General features: G+C 42.2%; 1 protein-coding gene across 3 annotated transcripts; it reads left to right on the top strand.

The window, feature by feature from the left end:
* Positions 1-2,723: 2,723 nt before the first annotated feature.
* Positions 2,724-18,936, top strand: FBXO40 (F-box protein 40). 3 transcript variants are annotated; one of them, XM_081139260.1, is made up of 5 exons: positions 2,724-2,961; positions 3,061-3,180; positions 10,778-10,810; positions 11,254-13,167; positions 15,819-18,936. In XM_081139260.1, the coding sequence occupies exons 3-5, from the start codon at positions 10,808-10,810 to the stop codon at positions 16,032-16,034; spliced, it is 2,133 nt and encodes a 710-aa protein (XP_080995386.1). In that variant the 5' UTR covers positions 2,724-2,961; positions 3,061-3,180; positions 10,778-10,807; the 3' UTR covers positions 16,035-18,936. The 3 variants fall into 3 exon arrangements, with proteins under 3 accessions (XP_080995386.1, XP_080995387.1, XP_080995385.1); XM_081139261.1 differs by having other exon boundaries at positions 2,731-2,961; positions 3,090-3,180; XM_081139259.1 differs by having other exon boundaries at positions 2,745-2,961; positions 3,043-3,180.
* Positions 18,937-19,965: the final 1,029 nt, after the last annotated feature.

Genomic DNA, 19,965 nt, shown 5'->3' with positions numbered 1-19,965 from the left:
AGGAATGTTTTGAATAAAAGGCATTTGAGCTTATAATAAATTTAAAAGGACTGAAATTATATAAAGTATGTTATCCAAACACAATGCAGTGAAATTAGGAATCAATATCAGAAGAAAATTCATGAAATTCACAAATAAATGGATGTTAAGAGGCACACTCTTAAATCACCAATGGGTAAAGAAGAAATCAGGAAAATTAGGAAATACTCAGATATGAATGAAAACAAAAATACAACATACCAAAACTTATGGAATTAAGCTAAATCAGTGCTTAGAAGAAAATGTATAGCTGCAAAAGCCTATATTTCAAAAATAAGATCTCTCAAATCAATAATCTTTTAAACAGAAAGGAAGCTGGCATAGTTATTAATATGTGTCAAATTAAATTTTAAGGCAAGACACTCTTTTGGAAGTAAAAGTATATGAGACAAGGATAAAAGGAACAATTAACCTGAAAGATGTAATAATTCTGAATTTGTATACACTCAACAGCATATTACAAAACATTTAAAGTAAAAATTAACAGTTCTTGGGGAAACTTAAATATATAATCATAATGGAAAATTTTAGTCTAACACTCAATAATTGATAGGTCAAATGAATAAAAATTTAGTATGGGTAGAGCAGGTTTTAACTACACAGTTAGTAAGCTTGATCTAACCCAGCCGCAGTGGCTCAGGTTGAGCACCGACCTATGAACCTGGAGGTCACAGTTCAATTCCCGGTCAGGGCACATGCCTGGGTTTCGGGCTCGATCCCAAGCAGGGGGCGTGCAGGAGGCAGCAGATCAATGATTCTCTCTCATCATTGATGTTTCTATCTCTCTCTCCCTCTCCCTTTCTCTCTCTGAAGTCAGTAAACACATATTTAAAAAATAATAACCTTCATCTAATGGAAATATGTAGATTTCTGCATCCAACTGGTAGAAAATACATATTCTTTTCAAGCACATAATTTCCACATACTAGACCACAAAGCAGATCTTAAACTCAAATAAATCAGTAACATACAAACAGCATTCTTTTATCATAAAGAAATTTAATTAGAAGAAACTTTAACTTTTCCCTCCACTAAGAAATTTAAAAGTATATTTCTAAATAATTAATCAATCATGGAAGACATTAGAACTAATAAACAAGTTCAGCAAAGTTTCAGAATACAAGAGCCATACACAAAATTTTTAGTTTCCAACTGTTAGCTGCTCACCCCCAAAAAGTTTACCTATATGGGCATACAGGGTGGGCAAAAGTAGGTTTACAGTTGTGAGTACATGAAACAAAGTTTATTCTTTTATTATTATTTCTTAATTATTGTATTACAACTGTAAACCTACTTTTGTCCACCCCTGTATATGCATGGGAAGGATCAGTAAGGGAAATCAGTGTCTGTTAATTACAGCAGAATTTAGCATGTCTATTTTTAGTTCACACATTTAAATAACAGCATTGTTGAGCACTTGGTATGTGCTACACATCATTTACGTGCTTTACATATATAAATGTGTTAATGCATTAGCTTATCAACACATGGTCACACTAAATATTATCAGCCCCATTTCACACCTGGGAAAACTGAGGTGGACAGTGGTTAAGTAACTTGGTCAAAGTCACATACAGTAGTCCTCCCTTATCTTCAGGAAGTATGTTCTAAGACCCCACAATGGATGTCTGGAGCAGCAGATAGTACCAATATATATGATATATAATATAAACCTGTATATATAATACATACCTATGCTAAAGCTTTATTTATAAATTAGGCACAGTAAAAGATTAACAACAATAGGTACTAATAAAATAGAACAATTATAATGATGTACTGTAATAAGGTGGTGTGAATGTGGTCTCTCTCAAAATAATTTATGGTACTGTACTCAAATTTTCACTTAAAGGAAGCACTTTCCAACTTCTTTTTTGGCATATTCTAGTTGCCAGCATCACTATTCTTGCACTTTGGGGCCATTATTAAGTTCGAGATGTCATGAACATCATTACTGTGATACCAAGACAGAGAACCTAATGACAAAGACAGCAACTGATTAGCGGGCTGGTAGTGTAAGCAGCGTCTACGTGCTAGACAAAGGGATGACTCACATCCCAGGCTGGATGGGGCTGGACAGCACAAGACTTTAAAATGTTACTCAGAACAGTGGCAATTTAAAGCTTATAAGTTACTTCTTTCTGGAATTTTTCATTTAATATTTAGAACCAGAGTTGACCACAGGTAACTGAAACCACAGAAAGAGAAACCACAGATGAGGGGGTCAACTGTACCTAGAAACTGGCAAAGCCCGGATCATATATTTTCTTTCCTCAGAAGGTAGCTGAATGAGTTCCTTCGAGGAGGTGAGATAGAGAAGAGCACCAGACTGGGAGTGAGAATAACTGAGTCTTTCCTCCGGCTCTTCCCCTAGAGCGGGCTGTGTGACCTTGGACAATTTACCTTCTCTAACCCTGTCTTTTCAACTGTAAAAAGAGGGAGTTGGATTAAGCCAAAGCTAAGCCTCCTACCACTTCTAATTCTCACTGGACTAGACTCTGCCTGATTTATGAGTTACAAACTCTCCCTTTCCCAACCATCCTGGAAAGAAGAGGGCCAGGAGAGGACAGACACTTACTTGTCATGACAAGAAATAGGAGAAACCGAAACAAGACCGCATGCCATTTGCACAAGCTGCTGCTTCAGCGAGTTGTGGATTTAGGTGAAAAGCACGGTTATAATTAGAGCAGCGGCCTGAGTGCTCCGCCGGCCACCGTGAGCACAGCTGGATCTGCCAGCTGCACGCACAGGACTGAGAGGCTGCTCTGGCCTTGAAATGATCCTTCTTAAAAGGATTTTCTTCCTTCCTCAAGGGAAACAAAACCCATTGATATAAAACCTCGCTTCCATTCTGGCTTCCCCTGCTAAATGCCACTCCAGTAGAGACCAAGTGGTGATAAATACAGGGGAAAGAAAGAATCAGTAAGCTGAGCCTGGTCACATTGCTCCTTGTGATATAGTTTTATTTTTAACCTCGAAATACTTGAACTATTTCTGTTGAAGTTTTCTCTCCTTTCCCAGCCATCTCAACAGAACTCTGCTCTGTGCAGCTGATGCACCTTCTGCAGCCTCCCGCGACCTGCTTGCTCACAATCGGGGGACGCAGGAGCAGCCGATGCTGACTCAGCCCATGCCTTTAAGGTAAGCTTTTCAGAGGTGAGCAGGTGCACCAAGGAGACATTTGGAGCGGTGAAAGTAAGAGACTGAGGCTGAGCCGCACATCACCTTTTTGCTTTGAGCAAGAGGGTTGTTAAGCAAATTAATTACATATGGGCAATTGGGGGCTGGGGTCGGGGGGGTGGGGGCCTAGGGGTGTTGGCGCTGAGAATGAGACCCAGCCATGTGTAAACTCCTGTTTAGAAATCTAAATTCTTAGAGCAAGAAGAGATTACCTGCTTTCTGACAGCTTAGGTTCTTTATTCTGCAATCAACCGGAGTGTTTGTGCAATATCTCTGAAGTTACACAGAGTGAAAAGGGGTTGCAGGGTTGAGCACAGGAGGTGGTGAGGAAATAGATGGAAGTCCAAAACCCAGGATTTCTATTTTCTAAAGTGCAAATGCTGTGATCTTTTCACTAATCAGCATTTGCCGTGTTAACTGCAAGTCATTCTCATGTGGTTTAAATTCCATCCCTTGTGTTACTGCATGTACTATTTAAACTCTGCCTGCAGAGTTTAAAACCTGTTTTTCCCTAGCAATACTCCCTAGATATGGCTCTCTTCACCCCAGGACTCTTGAATCCAAAATGCATCCACGGAATAGAAATGAAAGTATTTTATGTGTTCAAAAACTTATACAGACTTTTTCACACAAACTATAAATTATTACAGTCTTGTAACTTGCACACCCAGAGGGAAAATGTGAAATGATTAATGATAATTGAGGCACTGAAAGCTTTAAAATGTAGCTAGGTTATTTGTAGCTTTTGGAATAACTGTAGAATTGGCAGGGATAAGGGAGCAGTGTTTATTTTCTTGTTTTTGTCTGAACCTTGCTTTGGTGTTATATAGTTTAGAGTTCAGCTAAGGACACCCTGGGAGGTGGCTTATGCAGCAAAAGTGAATCTGTACACTCTGAACTTTGAAGTACACAGGCTAAAGCTACGAAGCCAAGTAAAAGGGGATCTACCCAGATACCCCAACTCCTGGTTCCTGCTTGCCTGCCTCTATATCCTCCAGATGCATCCCTAACTCTGCTATAGGTGCCTGGGTCATAATTATGTCAGTTTGCTAGGCACAATTAAATGCACTATGTATAATTGCCTACCTGCATTTAACCTTGTCAGGTTTTCCATGGCACCAAGGTCTTCAAGGTGTATGTTGGGGTGCTCTCCTAGAAAGACTGGGGAGTGTTGGCTTAGGAATAGCCAAGAAGACAGGCTCACTTACAGCTACCCCTAGGTAATCCGTTCTTAAAGAAATGGTCATTTAAAATACTGATACTAATAATAAAAGCACCAGATATAAGAATTAGCTAGCTAATTAAATAACTAGAAAGTTTAAATGTAGAGAGATTTCTAGCGTAGGTGGACAATGCAGTTGGTGGGGTTGAGTAGATTTGGAAGAGGGTGGTTATGTTTTTAGGGTATAGTGAAGCCGTTGGAATCATAGCCCAGAAGCCCAGGACTATGGAACCGGATGTGGGAATTATCTTTGGCCAACTGGTTATATTAAAATCTCAAGAAGCAAAGGGATTCCTTTAATAGTTAGCTTTACGTATTTTCTTTCCCTAGAATTAAATATCTCCAAAGTGGGGAAACAGGGTCACAATGAATAATTAAAGTAACTAATTAATTGAATGGTTAATAGGTTAAGAGTTAAAGAATACCTCTGACCTTTAACTTTTGACCTTGTCACTTCCCCTGGAGTTAAAGCTCGGGAATAAATAATAATTGCCATAGGAGGAGGCAAAATAGTTAGTCATTGACATCATGCGAGGGGTGCTGAGAGGGCCCCTTGCCTAAAAAATCTCCCTGACATCAATGCTGTTTGCCTACTAACTTTAAAATTATAGTAAAGAATGTTAAAACTATTGTCTGTTAATCCCATTCTTTTTCCTTGAGTCAGTGACTTAAATATACCTTCCAAATGCCTTCTCGTGACTCTCTTGGCCAGTGACTCTCAGACACCACCTCTTCCTCATTCTTCCAGGCTCTGTCCTATTTTGTCCTTGGTACCATCTAAGTTTCCCACATGCCCTTGGCCACCACCACGTGGGTAGCTCTGTGTAGCACTGTGGTTTCTACAGAATCTCTCAATAAAACTCAAGGTGAGCAGTGTGGGCAAGACACTTCACTTTTCTGGGCCCCAGTTGCTCTTGGGAGAAATGAAGAGGTTAAATTAGACCTTTTCTTTCAAAGTGAGGTCCTTGGACCATCAGGCATTGTCTGGAAATTAGTATATGGGAAGACTCGCAGGCCCCACCCCAGTCCTACCAGATCAGAATCTGCATTTAAAAAAATATATATATATGTATATATATATATATATATATATTTCCCATTGCTTTTCAGAGTGGAAGGGGGGGAGAGAGAGAGAGAGAGAAAGAGAGAGAGAGAGAAACATCGATGTAAGACACATCAATTGGTTGCCTCCCGCACGCACCCCGTCCAGAGCCAGGGATCAGAGCTGGCTCTGCAACCGAGGTACATGCCCTTAGCTGGAATCGAACCCAGAGCCCTTCAGTCTGAGGGCCAATGCTCCAACCACTGAGCCAAACCAGCTAGGGCAAGATTATTTTTTTAAAGATTATTAAGCTGGCAGCAGTAGGTAAGGTACATTTGAGCGAGAGAGAACTGGAAATTGAAAGGCCAGCTAAGAGCTGTGGGAGTGATGCAATGGGAAGAAATAAAGGCCTAGACAAGGGAGATGACCATGAGAATGACCTTCCTGTAGAGTAGGAATGACTAACAACTAAGTAAGTCTTATATTAGACACTTTCACTACCTTATCTCATTCGATGCTCACACAATCCTAGGGGTGATTATGAGCCCCATTTTATGAATGAATAAGTTAGTTTTAGGGAGATTAAATAACTTGTCAAAAACTACTTATCTAATATATGAGAATGTTCATTTATTTACTTTATATCGGGGGTTCAGATAAGGCCTCTTTGTGGAGGTAACAGGTAAGCTGGAATTTAAATGGCAAGAAGGAGCCCATAGCACAAATAAAGAGCAAGGGGAAAATTTTGGCAGAAAGACCACATAGAAAGGCCCACATGGGATGAAACAACAGGCTTGAGCTATGTGCTTCAGGGAAAGAGAGAAATATAAGAGGCAAGCAGGCACACTAGGCTTTGTGGGGCAAGATAAGGACTTCAGAGTTTTTTCCTTGTGATGGGGACCCACTGGAAATTTTGAGTGTCAGTAATGACCTAGTGTTAAAAATTGTTAAACTCACTCTCTCTGCTGGTGAATATAGGTTCTGAGGCACAAGATGGGAGGAGTGAGGCTGATTATTAGGCTATTGCACCAGACTGGATGAGAGAAGATTGTGCTTAGACCAGGCAGTGATGGTGGAAATGGGAAAAAATGGGTAGAATTGCCCTCTGCCTGTTCAGATCTGGTTCCTACCTAACTGGGCAGTAGTTTGTGATTGGGTGCATAGTATCAAGCATTTTATAGCTCAGCAGGTCTCTAACAGCTTCCAAGAGAATCAGCTGGATTCAGCAGGTCTAATTCAGTAGGTCTGGCTTGGTAGGGCTCAGGAACTTACATTTCTAACCAGTTCTCAGGTAATGCTGATGTTGTTGGTCTGAGTACACACTGTAAGGACCGCTTACCTTTACTTATTAAGTTACTGCTTTCTGAATGTTCCACACAGCACCACAACCTGCATCAAATAAAGTTTCTGCTCCCCTGCCAGGTTCTAAATACTTCCCCACTTCTTTAAAGAAATATCCATCTCTCAGACTCATGTACCAGGCCCTTTCAGCTACTCATTATTCCACTTAAACCGCATCTAGTACATATCTACTCACTGTGTCTTTTTGCTCAGCACATGTCCTGGCAGAAGATCTTTAAATAACAGCATTAAAACACACACACACACGCACACACACACACACGAGTAGCATCTTTGTTGTCTACATGCATTGTTTTTCTTTTTTCTTAAAGGGATATTTTCAAGTAACTTCAAATAGATGGAAAGCAATAGGCTCCACCACAAATGTTTCCTGCTTCAAAATCACTGTCCTTAAGAATCATGCTTTATAAAGCTGAAGGATGAGAAATGAGTGGGCTTCGAGTTCATCACCACTGGCCCGCCCGCCGGACAGACATATCTCTGTTACTGAGGCAGAGTTCTCACTACCCTCATGGAGCATAGAACTAGCCAGGCCTGCTTTTCTTTCCCCAGAAACTGGGCTCAACTGTGTGACAGAACCAGGCAGGCAGATATGAAGCTGGACATTCCTTGTGCTGGTAGCTTTTTTCACATAGCCTTTTTCCATTTGTGATCTGCCTCTTCTGTGCTGCCTAAAAACCAGCAAGAGACTCTGACTCATCCAGACTCCATCTTTATTAATTCATATCTTTTATGAATAGAACGTAGATGGTCACATTCTCCCAGTCAGGGCTCAGGACCTGCCAGCGCTGGAGTGTGTGCTTAATGGCTCTCCCCTCCTCTCCCAGCAAACACTGAATTTTGAATGGCCAAGGGTTCCACAGCACCGCTGAAATGCCACATTTGCTCTGGCAAGAGTTCTGCATTGTCATCATTGTTCCTAACCTCATGCAGCATTCAAGGCCATGGCTCACCCTTTCATTTATATCTGGGTCACGTAGTGCTGACTCTCTTAACCCTCTGGTCTCTCCTTCTCTGGCTCTACTTCTTCCTAATGTCCCCAAAGTGGTCACACTTAGCTCTGTACATTAAGGTTCAGATTTCTATCTTGTGTTACTTCCCCATTTATGGCCTTCTCTCTCTCTTTAAAATTTCTATTGACTTTTTTTTTTTTTTTTTTTAGAGAGAGAGAGAGTTAGGGAGAGAGAAAACATCAATGTGAGAGAGAAACATGGATGGTTGCCTCTCACATGCACCCCGGCCAGGGATTGAACCTGAATCCTGGGTATGTGCCTGACTGGGAATCGAACCTGCCACCTTTGGAGTAGATGGAAGACGCTCTAACCAACTGAGTGAGCCACACCCGCCAGGGCCTCTGTCATTTTTAAATGAATAATTCTCAAATCTGCATCTCTACCTTCTAACACCTCCTCTTCCCATCCACATGGTCTGTAATCACCCCAAGCAACTTGAATTAAACTTGCTTTTCCCATCTCCAACCAGAAACAAAAATGTTAGTTGATTTTCCCTTGTGATGTCTCCTATCTGTATCATCTTACCTATTTCTACTGTCATCAGCCTTTCCCATCCAAGCTTCCTTCACATTCTCTACATAGCAGTTTCTAACTCTAGATCCTCCCACTTCAGCCCTCCACTGAGTTGAAACACCATTTACAATGTTAAATGGCTCCTTATTAAGTACCAAATAATTCCAGGTGCTTTAGCTTAATATTTATAGGTTTCCACAATAAGCCTGCAAAGGACACACTCCCCCAGGGGTGATTTGGAATAGAGCAGGAGCCCACCTGAATGTTGAATTGTATGTTAAAGGTCCCAGTGGCTGGACTCTTGAATCCAAAAGAGCTTATGCGTCTCCATCTCAGTCCAGCCATCACAGCCTTTCACTCTGCTTAACTCCCTCTCTGGCTTTAACACCTTGATTGATCTTCTGCTGGGCCCTGAACCTGGCTAATATTCTGGCTGGCAACCTCTCATCTGCCTCCTGATCCCGGTTGACTATTAGGGGTACAGAGCACTCGGGCACAATCCCTCCTTCACACTCAGCAGTCCCAGCACCTAAGAATCAGATGCGGAAGGTGTTAGGAATGTAAATTCCAAGACACACTCTCACTCAGGTCAGGGGTGTAGCCAGCATCTATAGCAGTGCTTTTCAATAGAATTTTCTATGAAGATGGAAATGTTCTATTCTGTGGCTGTTCAGTAGAGTAGCTACTAACCATATGTGGCTATTGAGCCCTCGAAATGTAGCTAGTATACCTGAGGAACTAAATTATCAATTTAACTTTGATTAATTTAAATTTAAATAGCCATATGCAGCTGGTGACTGCTATACTGAACAGTGCAGATCTATAATTTAACAAGCATCACAGCTGAACAACAGTGTTTAACGCTTTAACAAGCAGCCCAGGTGACCCTCATGCTCACTTACTGGCACATAGTAGGTAATCAACAAATGCTTGTTGAATGAATGGGTGAACAAATGAATACATAAGTGAACCAGAACATAATTACCTTGAAATTTAAGTCTCTCTATTCTGAAAAAGAAAAGTTGAGTGGAGCTTTCCCAGATTAAAGAAGCTAAAAACCCTTACCAACCAAATGTAATAAATTGACCTTAAAGGGATCCTGGTTCAAAATTTTAAAATATACAGGGTATCCCCCCAAAATGTATATACATTTTAACAGCTAATAGCTCAATTTTGAAAATGAAATATATTTTAATCACTGCTTTATAATTATTCAAAGTGTGTGTATACATTTTTGGGGACACCCTATATATGACATTTTGGAGATACTTGAAGCCATTTGAATATAGACAACGTTCAAGAGTTTTGGCCCAAAATGTGTGAATGTGTGTGTGGAGGGAGAGGGAGAGAGAAAGGGGAAGCAAACGTGGCAAATGTTAACAAGTGCCGAATCTAGGTAAGGTATATTTGGGTATATTTATCGTATATATTCTTTCGCCTTTTATGTATATTTGAAAAAAACCTTTAAGTTGAAGATGAATTCACCCACAATGAATTGGCAAGTCCTAAAGTAAGTTAAAAAAATTTTTTTTAAATACTGCATTTTCTGACTTTGGGGTGCTAACCCTCTCTCAGACTAACACAGTGCTGAAATTATGCTACAAGTTCTCTAGGCCAGGTGTTGCAGACTGGCAACTGCAGATCTATGTGGGCTGCATACGTGTTTTTCCTTGGCCCAAATAGAGGTTTTAAAAAAAATTAGTTGCCAATGTTCAAAATTCCAAGAATTTTTATGTTGATTTATTATGTAATAAAATATTTTGAAATGTGATGAAATATAAAATACTTATAACAGCAAACATGTATAGATGACTTCTTATGAACACATACTGTTCATAAGCTGCATGGTGCACAGCTGCATGCACCAGAGTGAATGACGCGTCATAGATATTTCACAGGCACCTGCACACTGGCCAGACAAAGCTGGCTATCAGTGGACATGAAGCCCCAGTGGGACAGAGGGCTAGTTACAAGGGTAACTTGAACCAGATGTGTGTATGTGAAGTGGGGGGTGAGGGGAAGGGCAGAGTGCAATGTCAGGATAATTGTTGGTAGATAATGGAGAAAAGTTACAAGAAGCATAGGTTACACACCCCATGGTTGGTAAGACGCCCTATCAGAGGGCAGTGCAGGGCAGTGAGAAGAGCATAGACGAGGACGGCCTGGGTTGGGATCTGATTCCATCACTTAGCTTCTATATAACCTTGGACAAGCTACTTAACTTCTCCAGCTTCCGTTTCCTTGACTATAAAATGGGGCACCTCTAGGGTGGTGGAAAGAATTAAATTAGAGAGAGTATGTAAAGCCTCTTTATATAGATATAAAGTATCTATATCTGTTAATATAGATAGCCAAAATTCTTTTCTTACTAATAACTCATATTCATATTTTTATATTTTCCCCTAGCATTACAAAGCAAGAAGAAATTAGGAAGCTATGGTAAGTACCAAGTACTTGTTGGATCTTTACATATCAGGGGTCCTGATCTGGCTTCATTTAGCCTGTAGCCTAAGCAGCTGGCAGATTTGTCCTATAGTTTGATGATATTTATTGGCTTTTTGCAAAACCAGGGTCTCTAGAGCAGAACCTAGAAGAAATTGAGAGAGAGTATGAGAAAAGCAGAGAGCTGGGAAAGATTTGTGAGCAAAGATTTTTAGTAAAACTTCAAAAATAAAAAGTGTTATAGTTATTATTTCTGGATTGTGTAATTATGGGTGATTTTTGCTTTTTTTCTTCTATGATGTTCTATATTTTCCAAGGTTCCTATAAGAAGCATGTATAAACATCAAATAAGTCAATGAAAACACAGTCACAGATACACATAGAGCTTCTCCCCCAGCCGTCATTGATTTTCTCTTTCCCTTTGCCTTTGGTGTCTCCAGGGCAGGGCACGCAGGCCTCCACCTGGGCAGCACAGGCACTGTGAGAGATGCTTCAACCGTCACTGCCACATTCCCGTGGAGCCCAATGTCTCCTGCATGGTGATAAACTGCCACCTGTCCTGTGGCGCCACCTTCCACATGTGCAAAGAGGCAGAGCATGAGCTCCTCTGCCCTTTAGAGCAGGTTCCGTGCCTCAACTCTGAATATGGCTGTCCCCTTTCCATGTCCCGCCACAAACTGGCCAAGCACCTGCAGGTGTGCCCCGCCAGTGTCGTCTGCTGCTCCATGGAGTGGAACCGCTGGCCGAATGTGGACTCGGAAACAACCCTTCATGAGAACATCATGAAAGAGACCCCCAGTGAGGAATGTTTGGACATAGCCCTGGCCCTCCAGGACCAGAAGGTCCTTTTCAGATCTTTGAATATGGTAGAACTTTTCCCAGAAACTAGGGAGCTCACTGAGGAGGAACCTGCTGTGAATGGTGAAGCCAGCTGGGAGGACATGGGAGGAGCGGTGGGTGGGGCGCATGCTGGGTTAGTACCGCGTAGCTCTCTGTCGGCCACCAAGGAAGAGATGGTAGAGCTGAGTCAAGAAGAACGTGAGATGTTGGCCAAAACCAAAGAAGGGATGGACCTGGGCAAGTTTAACAAGTGGGAAAATATTTTTAGCAAAGAGCATGCAGCCTCTGCTTTAACAAACTCATCAGCAAGCTGTGAGAACAAGAACAGTAATGGCCCAGGGGAAGAACAGATTTCCAACAGCAATAACCTGGAAGGAGAGGACAGTGTTGAAGGGAAAGAACCACAGGAAAACCAGAAACAGCAGGACTATCATGCAGCTATGGAAACAACTGGGCTTGCCCCTTGGCAGGATGGTGTTCTGGAAAGACTGAAGACAGCTGTGGATGCAAAGGACTATAATATGTATCTGGTGCACAATGGGAGGATGCTTATCCACTTTGGTCAGATGCCTGCTTGTACGCCTAAGGAGAGGGACTTTGTTTATGGCAACCTTGAGGCTCAGGAAGTGAAGACTGTTTATACCTTCAAAGTGCCTGTGAGCTACTGTGGGAAGCGGGCTCGCATTGGAGATGCCATGATGAGTTGTAAGCCAAGTGAACACAAGGCAGTAGACACTTCAGATTTAGGGATCACTGTGGAGGACCTGCCCAAATCAGATCTCATCAAGACCACCCTCCTGTGTGCTTTGGAAAGAGAACTCAAAGGTCACGTCATCTCTGAATCCAGGAGCATTGACGGGCTGTTCATGGATTTTGCTACACAGACATACAATTTTGAGTCAGGACAGTTTTCCTCTGGAACAGTGCTGGCTGACCTCCTAACCACTGCCAACCCAGGGGGGCTCCATGTGGAACTCCACAGTGAGTGTGTGACCAGGAGGCACAACAAGAGCAGCTCTGCCTTCACTTTCACCTGCAACAAATTCTTCAGGAGGGATGAATTCCCCCTGCATTTCAAGAACGTCCACACAGACATTCAGTCTTGTCTTGACGGCTGGTTCCAGCATCGGTGCCCCCTGTCCTACTTGGGATGTACTTTTATTCAAAACCATTTCCGTCCCCCAGGGCAAAAGGCAAAAGTGATCTACAGTCAAGAGCTCAAGACCTTTGCTATCAAGCCAGAGGTTGCTTCAGAGCTGAATGAGGGAAGGAAGAACAACCATCTCTCAGGCCATGGAGGAAAAAGCCAGAATTCTCTAACCAGCCTGCCCTTGGAGATTTTACAGTATATTGCTGGGTTCTTGGACAGCATCAGCCTGTCCCAGCTCTCCCAGGTATCTGTGCTGATGAGGAATATCTGTGCCACTTTGTTACAAGAGAGAGGGATGGTCCTCTTGCAATGGAAGAAGAAGAGGTATTCTCATGGAGGCACCTCCTGGAGAGTCCATAGACAGGCAAGTAAACACTCATTCACTGATTCATTCATTCAGCAAACATTTAAGAGTCTTTTGTGTGCCAAGCACTGTACTAGGGTTGTACTAGGTTAGTAGGAATAAGACATAATTCCTGAGCTCAAGAAGGTCTGCCTAGTAGGGAGGACAGACTGGTAAACATATTAATGGAATACAAATGGTAGTGCCTGTTTATCTCTATGTATGTGTCCTGGGTATCTTCTGTTTGCCCACATGATCCATTCTCCAACCTTCTCCAACCTCCTCCACAGGTGGCTGATCTCCATAGACTGCCCCAACTGGCTCCCTTGCCTTCCAGCTTCCAGTTAGGCTAGTCTAAGGGGAGTGTATCAGCAGGAGATGAGAGAGGGGGAGGGAGAAGGATGAGGCTGACATTTTTATTCTTCTGACTTCCTCCTTGAATGCATTCTCCCTCCATGACATTTTGCAGTGGCAATGTCCCTCCACTGCAGGTGGCTATATCTCCACATAACGACTCATTCTGGTCCAATGATCTCCCTTCTTCTTCCCTTTCAAGCCTAGGCTAGTAACGCTCTAGATTGGTACTAGCCCAGGTACTGCACTCTATCTTGGGGTTTTCCTAAACCTTGTCCACAACTTGTATATCATTCCTTTTTGTTTTATTTTTTCAAATATATCTTTATTGATTTCAGAAAGAGGAAGGGAGAGGGAGAGAGAGAAACATCAATGATGAGAGAGTCGTCATTGATCCGCTACCTCCTGCACACCCCCTACTGGGGATCGAGCCCGCAACCCGGGCATGTGCCCTGAACAGGAATCAAACCTCAATCTCCTGGATCCTAGGTCGATGCTCAACCGCTGAGCCACACCCAGCCAGGCTATCATTCTGTTTTTTAAAATTCTCTTCAAATTACCCAATTTGAGTGTGCCATCTGTTTCCTGCCTAGACTCTGACTGACACAGTATGCCAACAAATTCCCCTCAGTCCCATATCAACTAATTTTTTAAACCATTTTTGCCTTCGTTAAGGCATTTGGAAATTCTAAAATAATTTGGCCCAATGATTTCCCCTAGTTCAAATGTCTATTAAAATTTTTTTAAAATCTGCTGTATAAATCAAATGTGTTCCTTGTACCATACAGAAGTGAAACTCCTAGTTCATCACATCCGAAGTCCCCTTAGCATCCTTTCTTATGGCAAACATATTGGTAATATGAACCACAAATTATGTGTCCATTGAGGTCAATAATTCCATAATTTCACAGCTGAGTTTCTTCCCAATATGTGGGTGTGTGCAAACTGGCGTTGGGGAGTTAGACTTGTTTATATTTATTTTTATTAATTATGTATAAAACATCTTGTATATTTACTATTATTTATTTCCTGGACAGTCTTTTTCAAAAAGTAATTGAGATTCTCCCTCATGTATTCATGCCTGCACCCATGTGTTAAATAAGCACTGACTGCCAACCAACCATGTGCTAGGGATAAGCAAGAATGAGACTAAGACCCTGCCCTTGAGGAACTGAATAGTCTAGAATTGCCTAATATCTTCCTCTGTAAAATAAGATGCAAATAATTTAATTTACATATTAGAAATTCCATTATTTTTTGGCTCATGTTTGTTTCCAATTCAATGATCGCTGCCCACTCTTGAATATCATTTGGATAAACTAATTTCCTTGCAGAAAGAAAGTAAGAGAATTTAGTTGGAGCATCCTTTAACTCCAACTAAATTCTCTTTCTGGAGTTAAAATGGCTCTTTAAAGTAAAAAGGGACATTGTTCTAAGATTCCAGGAAACACTGTTCTTACATAAGACCAATGACAAGAAACAGGGTGAAGTGATCAGATTGAAAGGGTATCAGGTTATACCTATTCTAGTAACCAGATTTTAAAATTAGTGACTTTGCCACCACATCCTAGATGGAAAGTCCAGAGGATATTTGTGTACCAGACTCCTAGATTTCTACTAAGATTTCTGTTGTAAGATTTCTTATATGTTATAGTACTTTTAGTTTCAAGCAATAGAAAACCAACTTAAAATGGCATAAACAATAAAGAGAATTTATTGACCCCAAATAACTAAAAAGTCCATAGGGAATAGCTTCAGGTAAGGCTTGATCTAACAGCTCAAGAAAATGCCCCCAAATGATGTTTTTATTTCTATTTTTTAATCTCTACTTTCTCAATAGTGGCTCCATTCTAAGACATAGTGCTCCCTTGGTGGTTCCTGTTGACTGCCAGCAACTGCTAAGACTGCTATTTACCAATTCAAGTGCAGAGGGGAAAAGAGAATCTGTTTCTTGATATCTTAAAAAAAGTTCTGGAGTAGAGTCTTGAAACTAATTGTCCTGATTTGAACCATGTGTTTATTCTAGAACTGGTGTGTGTGTGTGGTGGTGGTAGTGTGATAGAGTATTCAAAATGCAGACTAGTATTAGTCATTCTGACACAACTGCATGGCTGGCTAGGAAGATTATCAACTGGATGGGGGAACTAGGAACTGGGTGCTAAAGAAGGAACTAACAGAATGTCTGCAGCAGGCACTAACCACTCTCTGGAAGCTAAGAACAGGAAAAACAGAAAGGCATTTCCTTATACTGTTCAAATAAAGCTAGCCTGGGGGTATTGCCCCAATGTTCACTTTTGAGCTTCTGTCTTTTCCAACAGATCTGGCAATTCAGCAGCCTCTTCTCTAAAATCAACAGCTGGGAATTTAATGAAGTCACCTCCATGTCCGAGCACCTGAAGACCTGTCCTTTCAACGTTGTAGAGCACAAGACCGACCCAATTCTTTTGACCAGCATGTGTCAGCCCCATGAGCAGGCCCGAGAGAGCTTAGTCACCACCTTTAGAGCCAGACCACAAAAAAGACAAGCCAACTAAAGACTCAGATACTACCATTCTTGAATTCCTCCTCGGAGCTACTGAAAGTAGGACAGAGCATGGTTTTGGGGACTTCCCTCTGCAAACTGCATATTGCTTATCTGGGTGTATTAGAACATGTAATGTCCTTCAAAACCTGAGCAGTTGCACAAGGTCTAAGAATTTCCTAAGCCCTGCCTTGTACAAGTGCTACCATACCATATTGATGACTTGTTTCTTTCCCTTTTTTATTTCGAAAATAAAGCAGTCTGAAAATAGGTAACTTGAGGTCACTGAGGAAGATAAGCCCAATTCCTTAGAGGTGAGAGAGCAATGAATTCCATAACCGGCATAGGCCTGTGCTTTTATGGGGGGTTTCAATTTACAAGCACTTTCGCATTTGTGGGGCAGGCAATGCAGGAATGCGGACTAAGGTGCCAGTTCTCCTTGGTGAAGGGTACACAGTTGGAAGGTTCCAGAGCTGGGGTTGTCTTGACATTCAAGTGCAGGGCTGTTTTCTGTTGTCCCATTGCCCCTAAACCCAGCCAGTCTAAACACAGCCTGACAGAATAGAGACCTTGGCTGAGCACAGCAGCCTTGAGGACACCACCAACCAAAGGCTTAAAGGCAGAAATAAGGTCACAGAGTGTAGAATCTTGGCAACATAAAGGACAACCTTGAAAAAAATGAAAAGTCCAAAAGAGATAGTATTTTCAAAAAGAAAATTAGGACAAACTGCCTAAAGCTTACATTCAAACATTTTAATAATGACTTAAGAGTCAGGGTTCTTTTCTTCTGAAAATTCTATTCTAGGTCCGGATCAGGGAGAACATAGGCATGGCCCAGCACCAGCACCCACTGCAGGTCCTGTGGCACCAGTCACCAGGCCCTAGGTACCACCTGAGTACCCCATGGAGGATCTTGGGAAGGAAGTCATGGGCACATAGTGGTTACCTATAATTGCTCCTACCTGTTACTGGTCATAACTCCAATCTGTCAAAAATGAGTGACACTGCTAGTTTGGGGTAACAAACAATACTCAGGAGAACAAAAGTAAAAGAAAAATACATACTAGAAATGGGCTTCCCCTAAAGCAGGGTTTCTGGGAACTGTGACATTGTGCAATGGATAAGTCTTTGTCGTGAGGGACTATCCTGTGTGTCATAGGATGTCTTGCAGCATCCTTAGCCTCTAGTCATAGATGACAGTAGTATCCCCACAGCTATAACAACCAAAAATGTCTCCAAGCATTGTTAAATACCCTCTGAGTCACTCCGGGTTGAGAATCACTGCCCTAGGGGATGACGTACCAGTGGCCTTAAGTTAGGATCAGCTGTTTAGCATGGCAAAATCTTCTCTCCCACTACTTATCTACAGTGGTGATGATTTCATCAGCTCTTCTCTATTTACAAAATAGGTTCTAGACACATGGTGATTGGAAGCCGGGAACCAGATGGAACTGGTTTGTTTGGTTTTGCTTCATGCCCTGGGGTCATGTGCAAAAGCCTATGCGGTCAGCTCTCTCCAGGCACGGCTGAAGCCAGGAAGGCAAAGCTATTTATCTTGTGTTTACATCCCTCTCACTTTTATTGGTGCCATTTTCTCAGCAGTCCTAGTCATCAAGCAAGTGAGAAAGAAGGGAAAGAGGACAGGCATTGTGGGGAAGTAGAGAACAAAGAATTTAGCCAACAAGGCTCCGAACGTGGCTCAACGTTGGTGTGGATGAAGTAGATGGCTCCTCTGAGAACAGTCATGAAGGCATTTGAGCAAGTCCCAGAGCAGAAGTATGCTCATCTTTTCATTTTAATGTGCCTCTTGGTACTATTCCGTAATGTAACTATTTTTCTTCATCCCTATTGCTTGGTTTATATTTCACATTTGTATATAAGGCACCATTTTCTAAAAATATAACTAGAGTGTGAGTTAGGATTTTATTCAGTGAACATGAGTAACTGGAAACAACTAACACTGTGGTGGGAAAAGGGGGGAGTTCTCCAGGTATCAGTTCCATGTGTTTTGGATCTAGTCCTTCCTATATGCAAAAAGAAAGCTCCTAAAGTCCATTCTGGGTTTCTTATTTTACTAGGAAAAAAAAGAGAGAGAGAGAGAGAGAAAGGCGAGCTACAGGTCAACAGAGATGAAAATTATGGGCTGCTCTTAGATGGGTGAGAAGTATAGAGAAAGGAAGCGAGCAGAGGGCTTTCTCTTCACAATCGGGTGGGAGGGGGCAGGCCAGGGTTCAGGGGAGCAGTGAGGACAGAGCCACACTGCTCTGTGGTCTGCACACTTCCAGTCACACTTTACTTTCTCTGTTGCTGCCTTCAGAGGAATATTGAATCCAGTCAACATCATCAAACATATCTTACAAGATATTTAACTGTATATGTTGCAGAAAAGCAGGGTACTGCAGGTGTGCACTGGTCTACACAAACAAGCACACTTTATGGTGAGAGGGCAGTTGGAGAAAAATGAAAACCTTTTACACAGACTGAATTAGACAGGTGATTAGGTTAGTGAGAAGGCTGTCCTGAACAGCATGGGCAGCAAGCCTTATCTGACAGAGGCGAGACGGTTGGACATGACTTCAGACTAAGGAGCACTGAGGGGAGTGAAAAGGGACTGTGTGCCCAGGAATAGGAGCCTGGATGGAGAGGTGCCTGTGAGCAGAGCTCTTGATGACCATCACCACCAGGATAATCGGTTCAGAGTAGAAATCAGCCAAACTTGGAGGGTGAGGTCTGTAGAACTGAGGCAGTTCTGTAGAACTGTTGCCTTAGTAGCCAAGGGATCTGGAAAAGAAGTTTCTGTCTTAAGATAAAGGGAAAAGGGAAAAGCAAGGTGGGACTTGGAGATACAACCAGAAAAAACACTGTAACATTCTGACCTATGTGTGATGTCAAATAAAACTGAAGTGAAGAATGGGATTGTGTGTATCTGCGATGACGTAGCTGTGTGTACCCGAAATCCCAACGTCTCTATAAGCAGAAATGAAAACCACTTTGCACTCCAAAAGGCTAACTGGGTGCATCTGGTAAGTTGGGTCTAGAGAAAGATTTGTGGTTCGCTGGCATAGAAGTCATCGTGGAAACAAAGGAGTGTGTGTCTTAAAGAAAAGCCAAGGAACAAAACTTAAGGGACCCAGTGCCCTAGGCATGTGGGCAGCTCCCAACTTTAGGAAGTCCTGGGGCATCTGTGGATCTTGGTCACTAATCCTAGCTGCCACTATTTTCATCTTTGACAGTTAGACCCAACTTCGGATACTGATTACAGTGCAGAATTCTATGTCTTACCAACAAAAGATTCCCTACACCAACAAAATCCCTGACTTTGATTTAGATTTTGTTTTGATTTTGCCTAGCATCTCCTATCTCTGGCCTTATGGAGCACAATGGTCTGGGCTATGATAAACCCACCATGCCCTGCCCTCTAATTCTCCTTCATCCTGATACTTTGGTGGTGATTGGTTGTTGCCCATCACTGGCTGTCCAAATACCTTCGCCTTTTTCCTATCAGCCTCAGCCCTGAACCACACTGAAGCTTCATGAGCTTTTTCCATCTATCCTCTTACTTGGCCATCAATTTCAGTCATCTACCCACAAAGAAGAGACTGTCTCTGGCTAAATCCTGTTACCACTTCATCAGAGACTATGTTCCTTTAGCTTTTTGTCTTTTTTGTTGTTGTTGCCAAATCTCCCCTTTCCTCCTTCCTAATTCCTAATTTGTGCATCTTCTTCAATTATCATCATGTCCTAAAAGAGTGTAGCCATTACTCTCAGGCAGAAGGTGGCTGGCCTCTCACAACTGCTAAAGCCAGTAAAAGCTGACACTACCTGTCCTCCTGTTCCCCCACCTTACCACCATTCCCCAGGCTGATCTGTTTCGGGCTCGGTTTAAGTACCACCTAAGGAAAAGACTCAGCCCTAGACATCCAGGGCACAGAGGAATGAGCAGT

The sequence above is a fragment of the Miniopterus schreibersii genome (assembly GCF_964146895.1).
Source record: "Miniopterus schreibersii genome assembly, chromosome: 5".
In the NCBI taxonomy this organism is placed as follows: Eukaryota; Metazoa; Chordata; class Mammalia; order Chiroptera; family Miniopteridae; genus Miniopterus; species Miniopterus schreibersii.
This window is presented reverse-complemented; position numbering and strand designations above follow the sequence as displayed.

Coding starts and splice junctions, on each gene's coding strand:
- FBXO40 (XM_081139260.1), top strand. Junction 13,168..15,818: donor CCTGGAGAGTCCATAGACAG/GCAAGTAAACAC, acceptor CTTTTCCAACAG/ATCTGGCAATTCAGCAGCCT.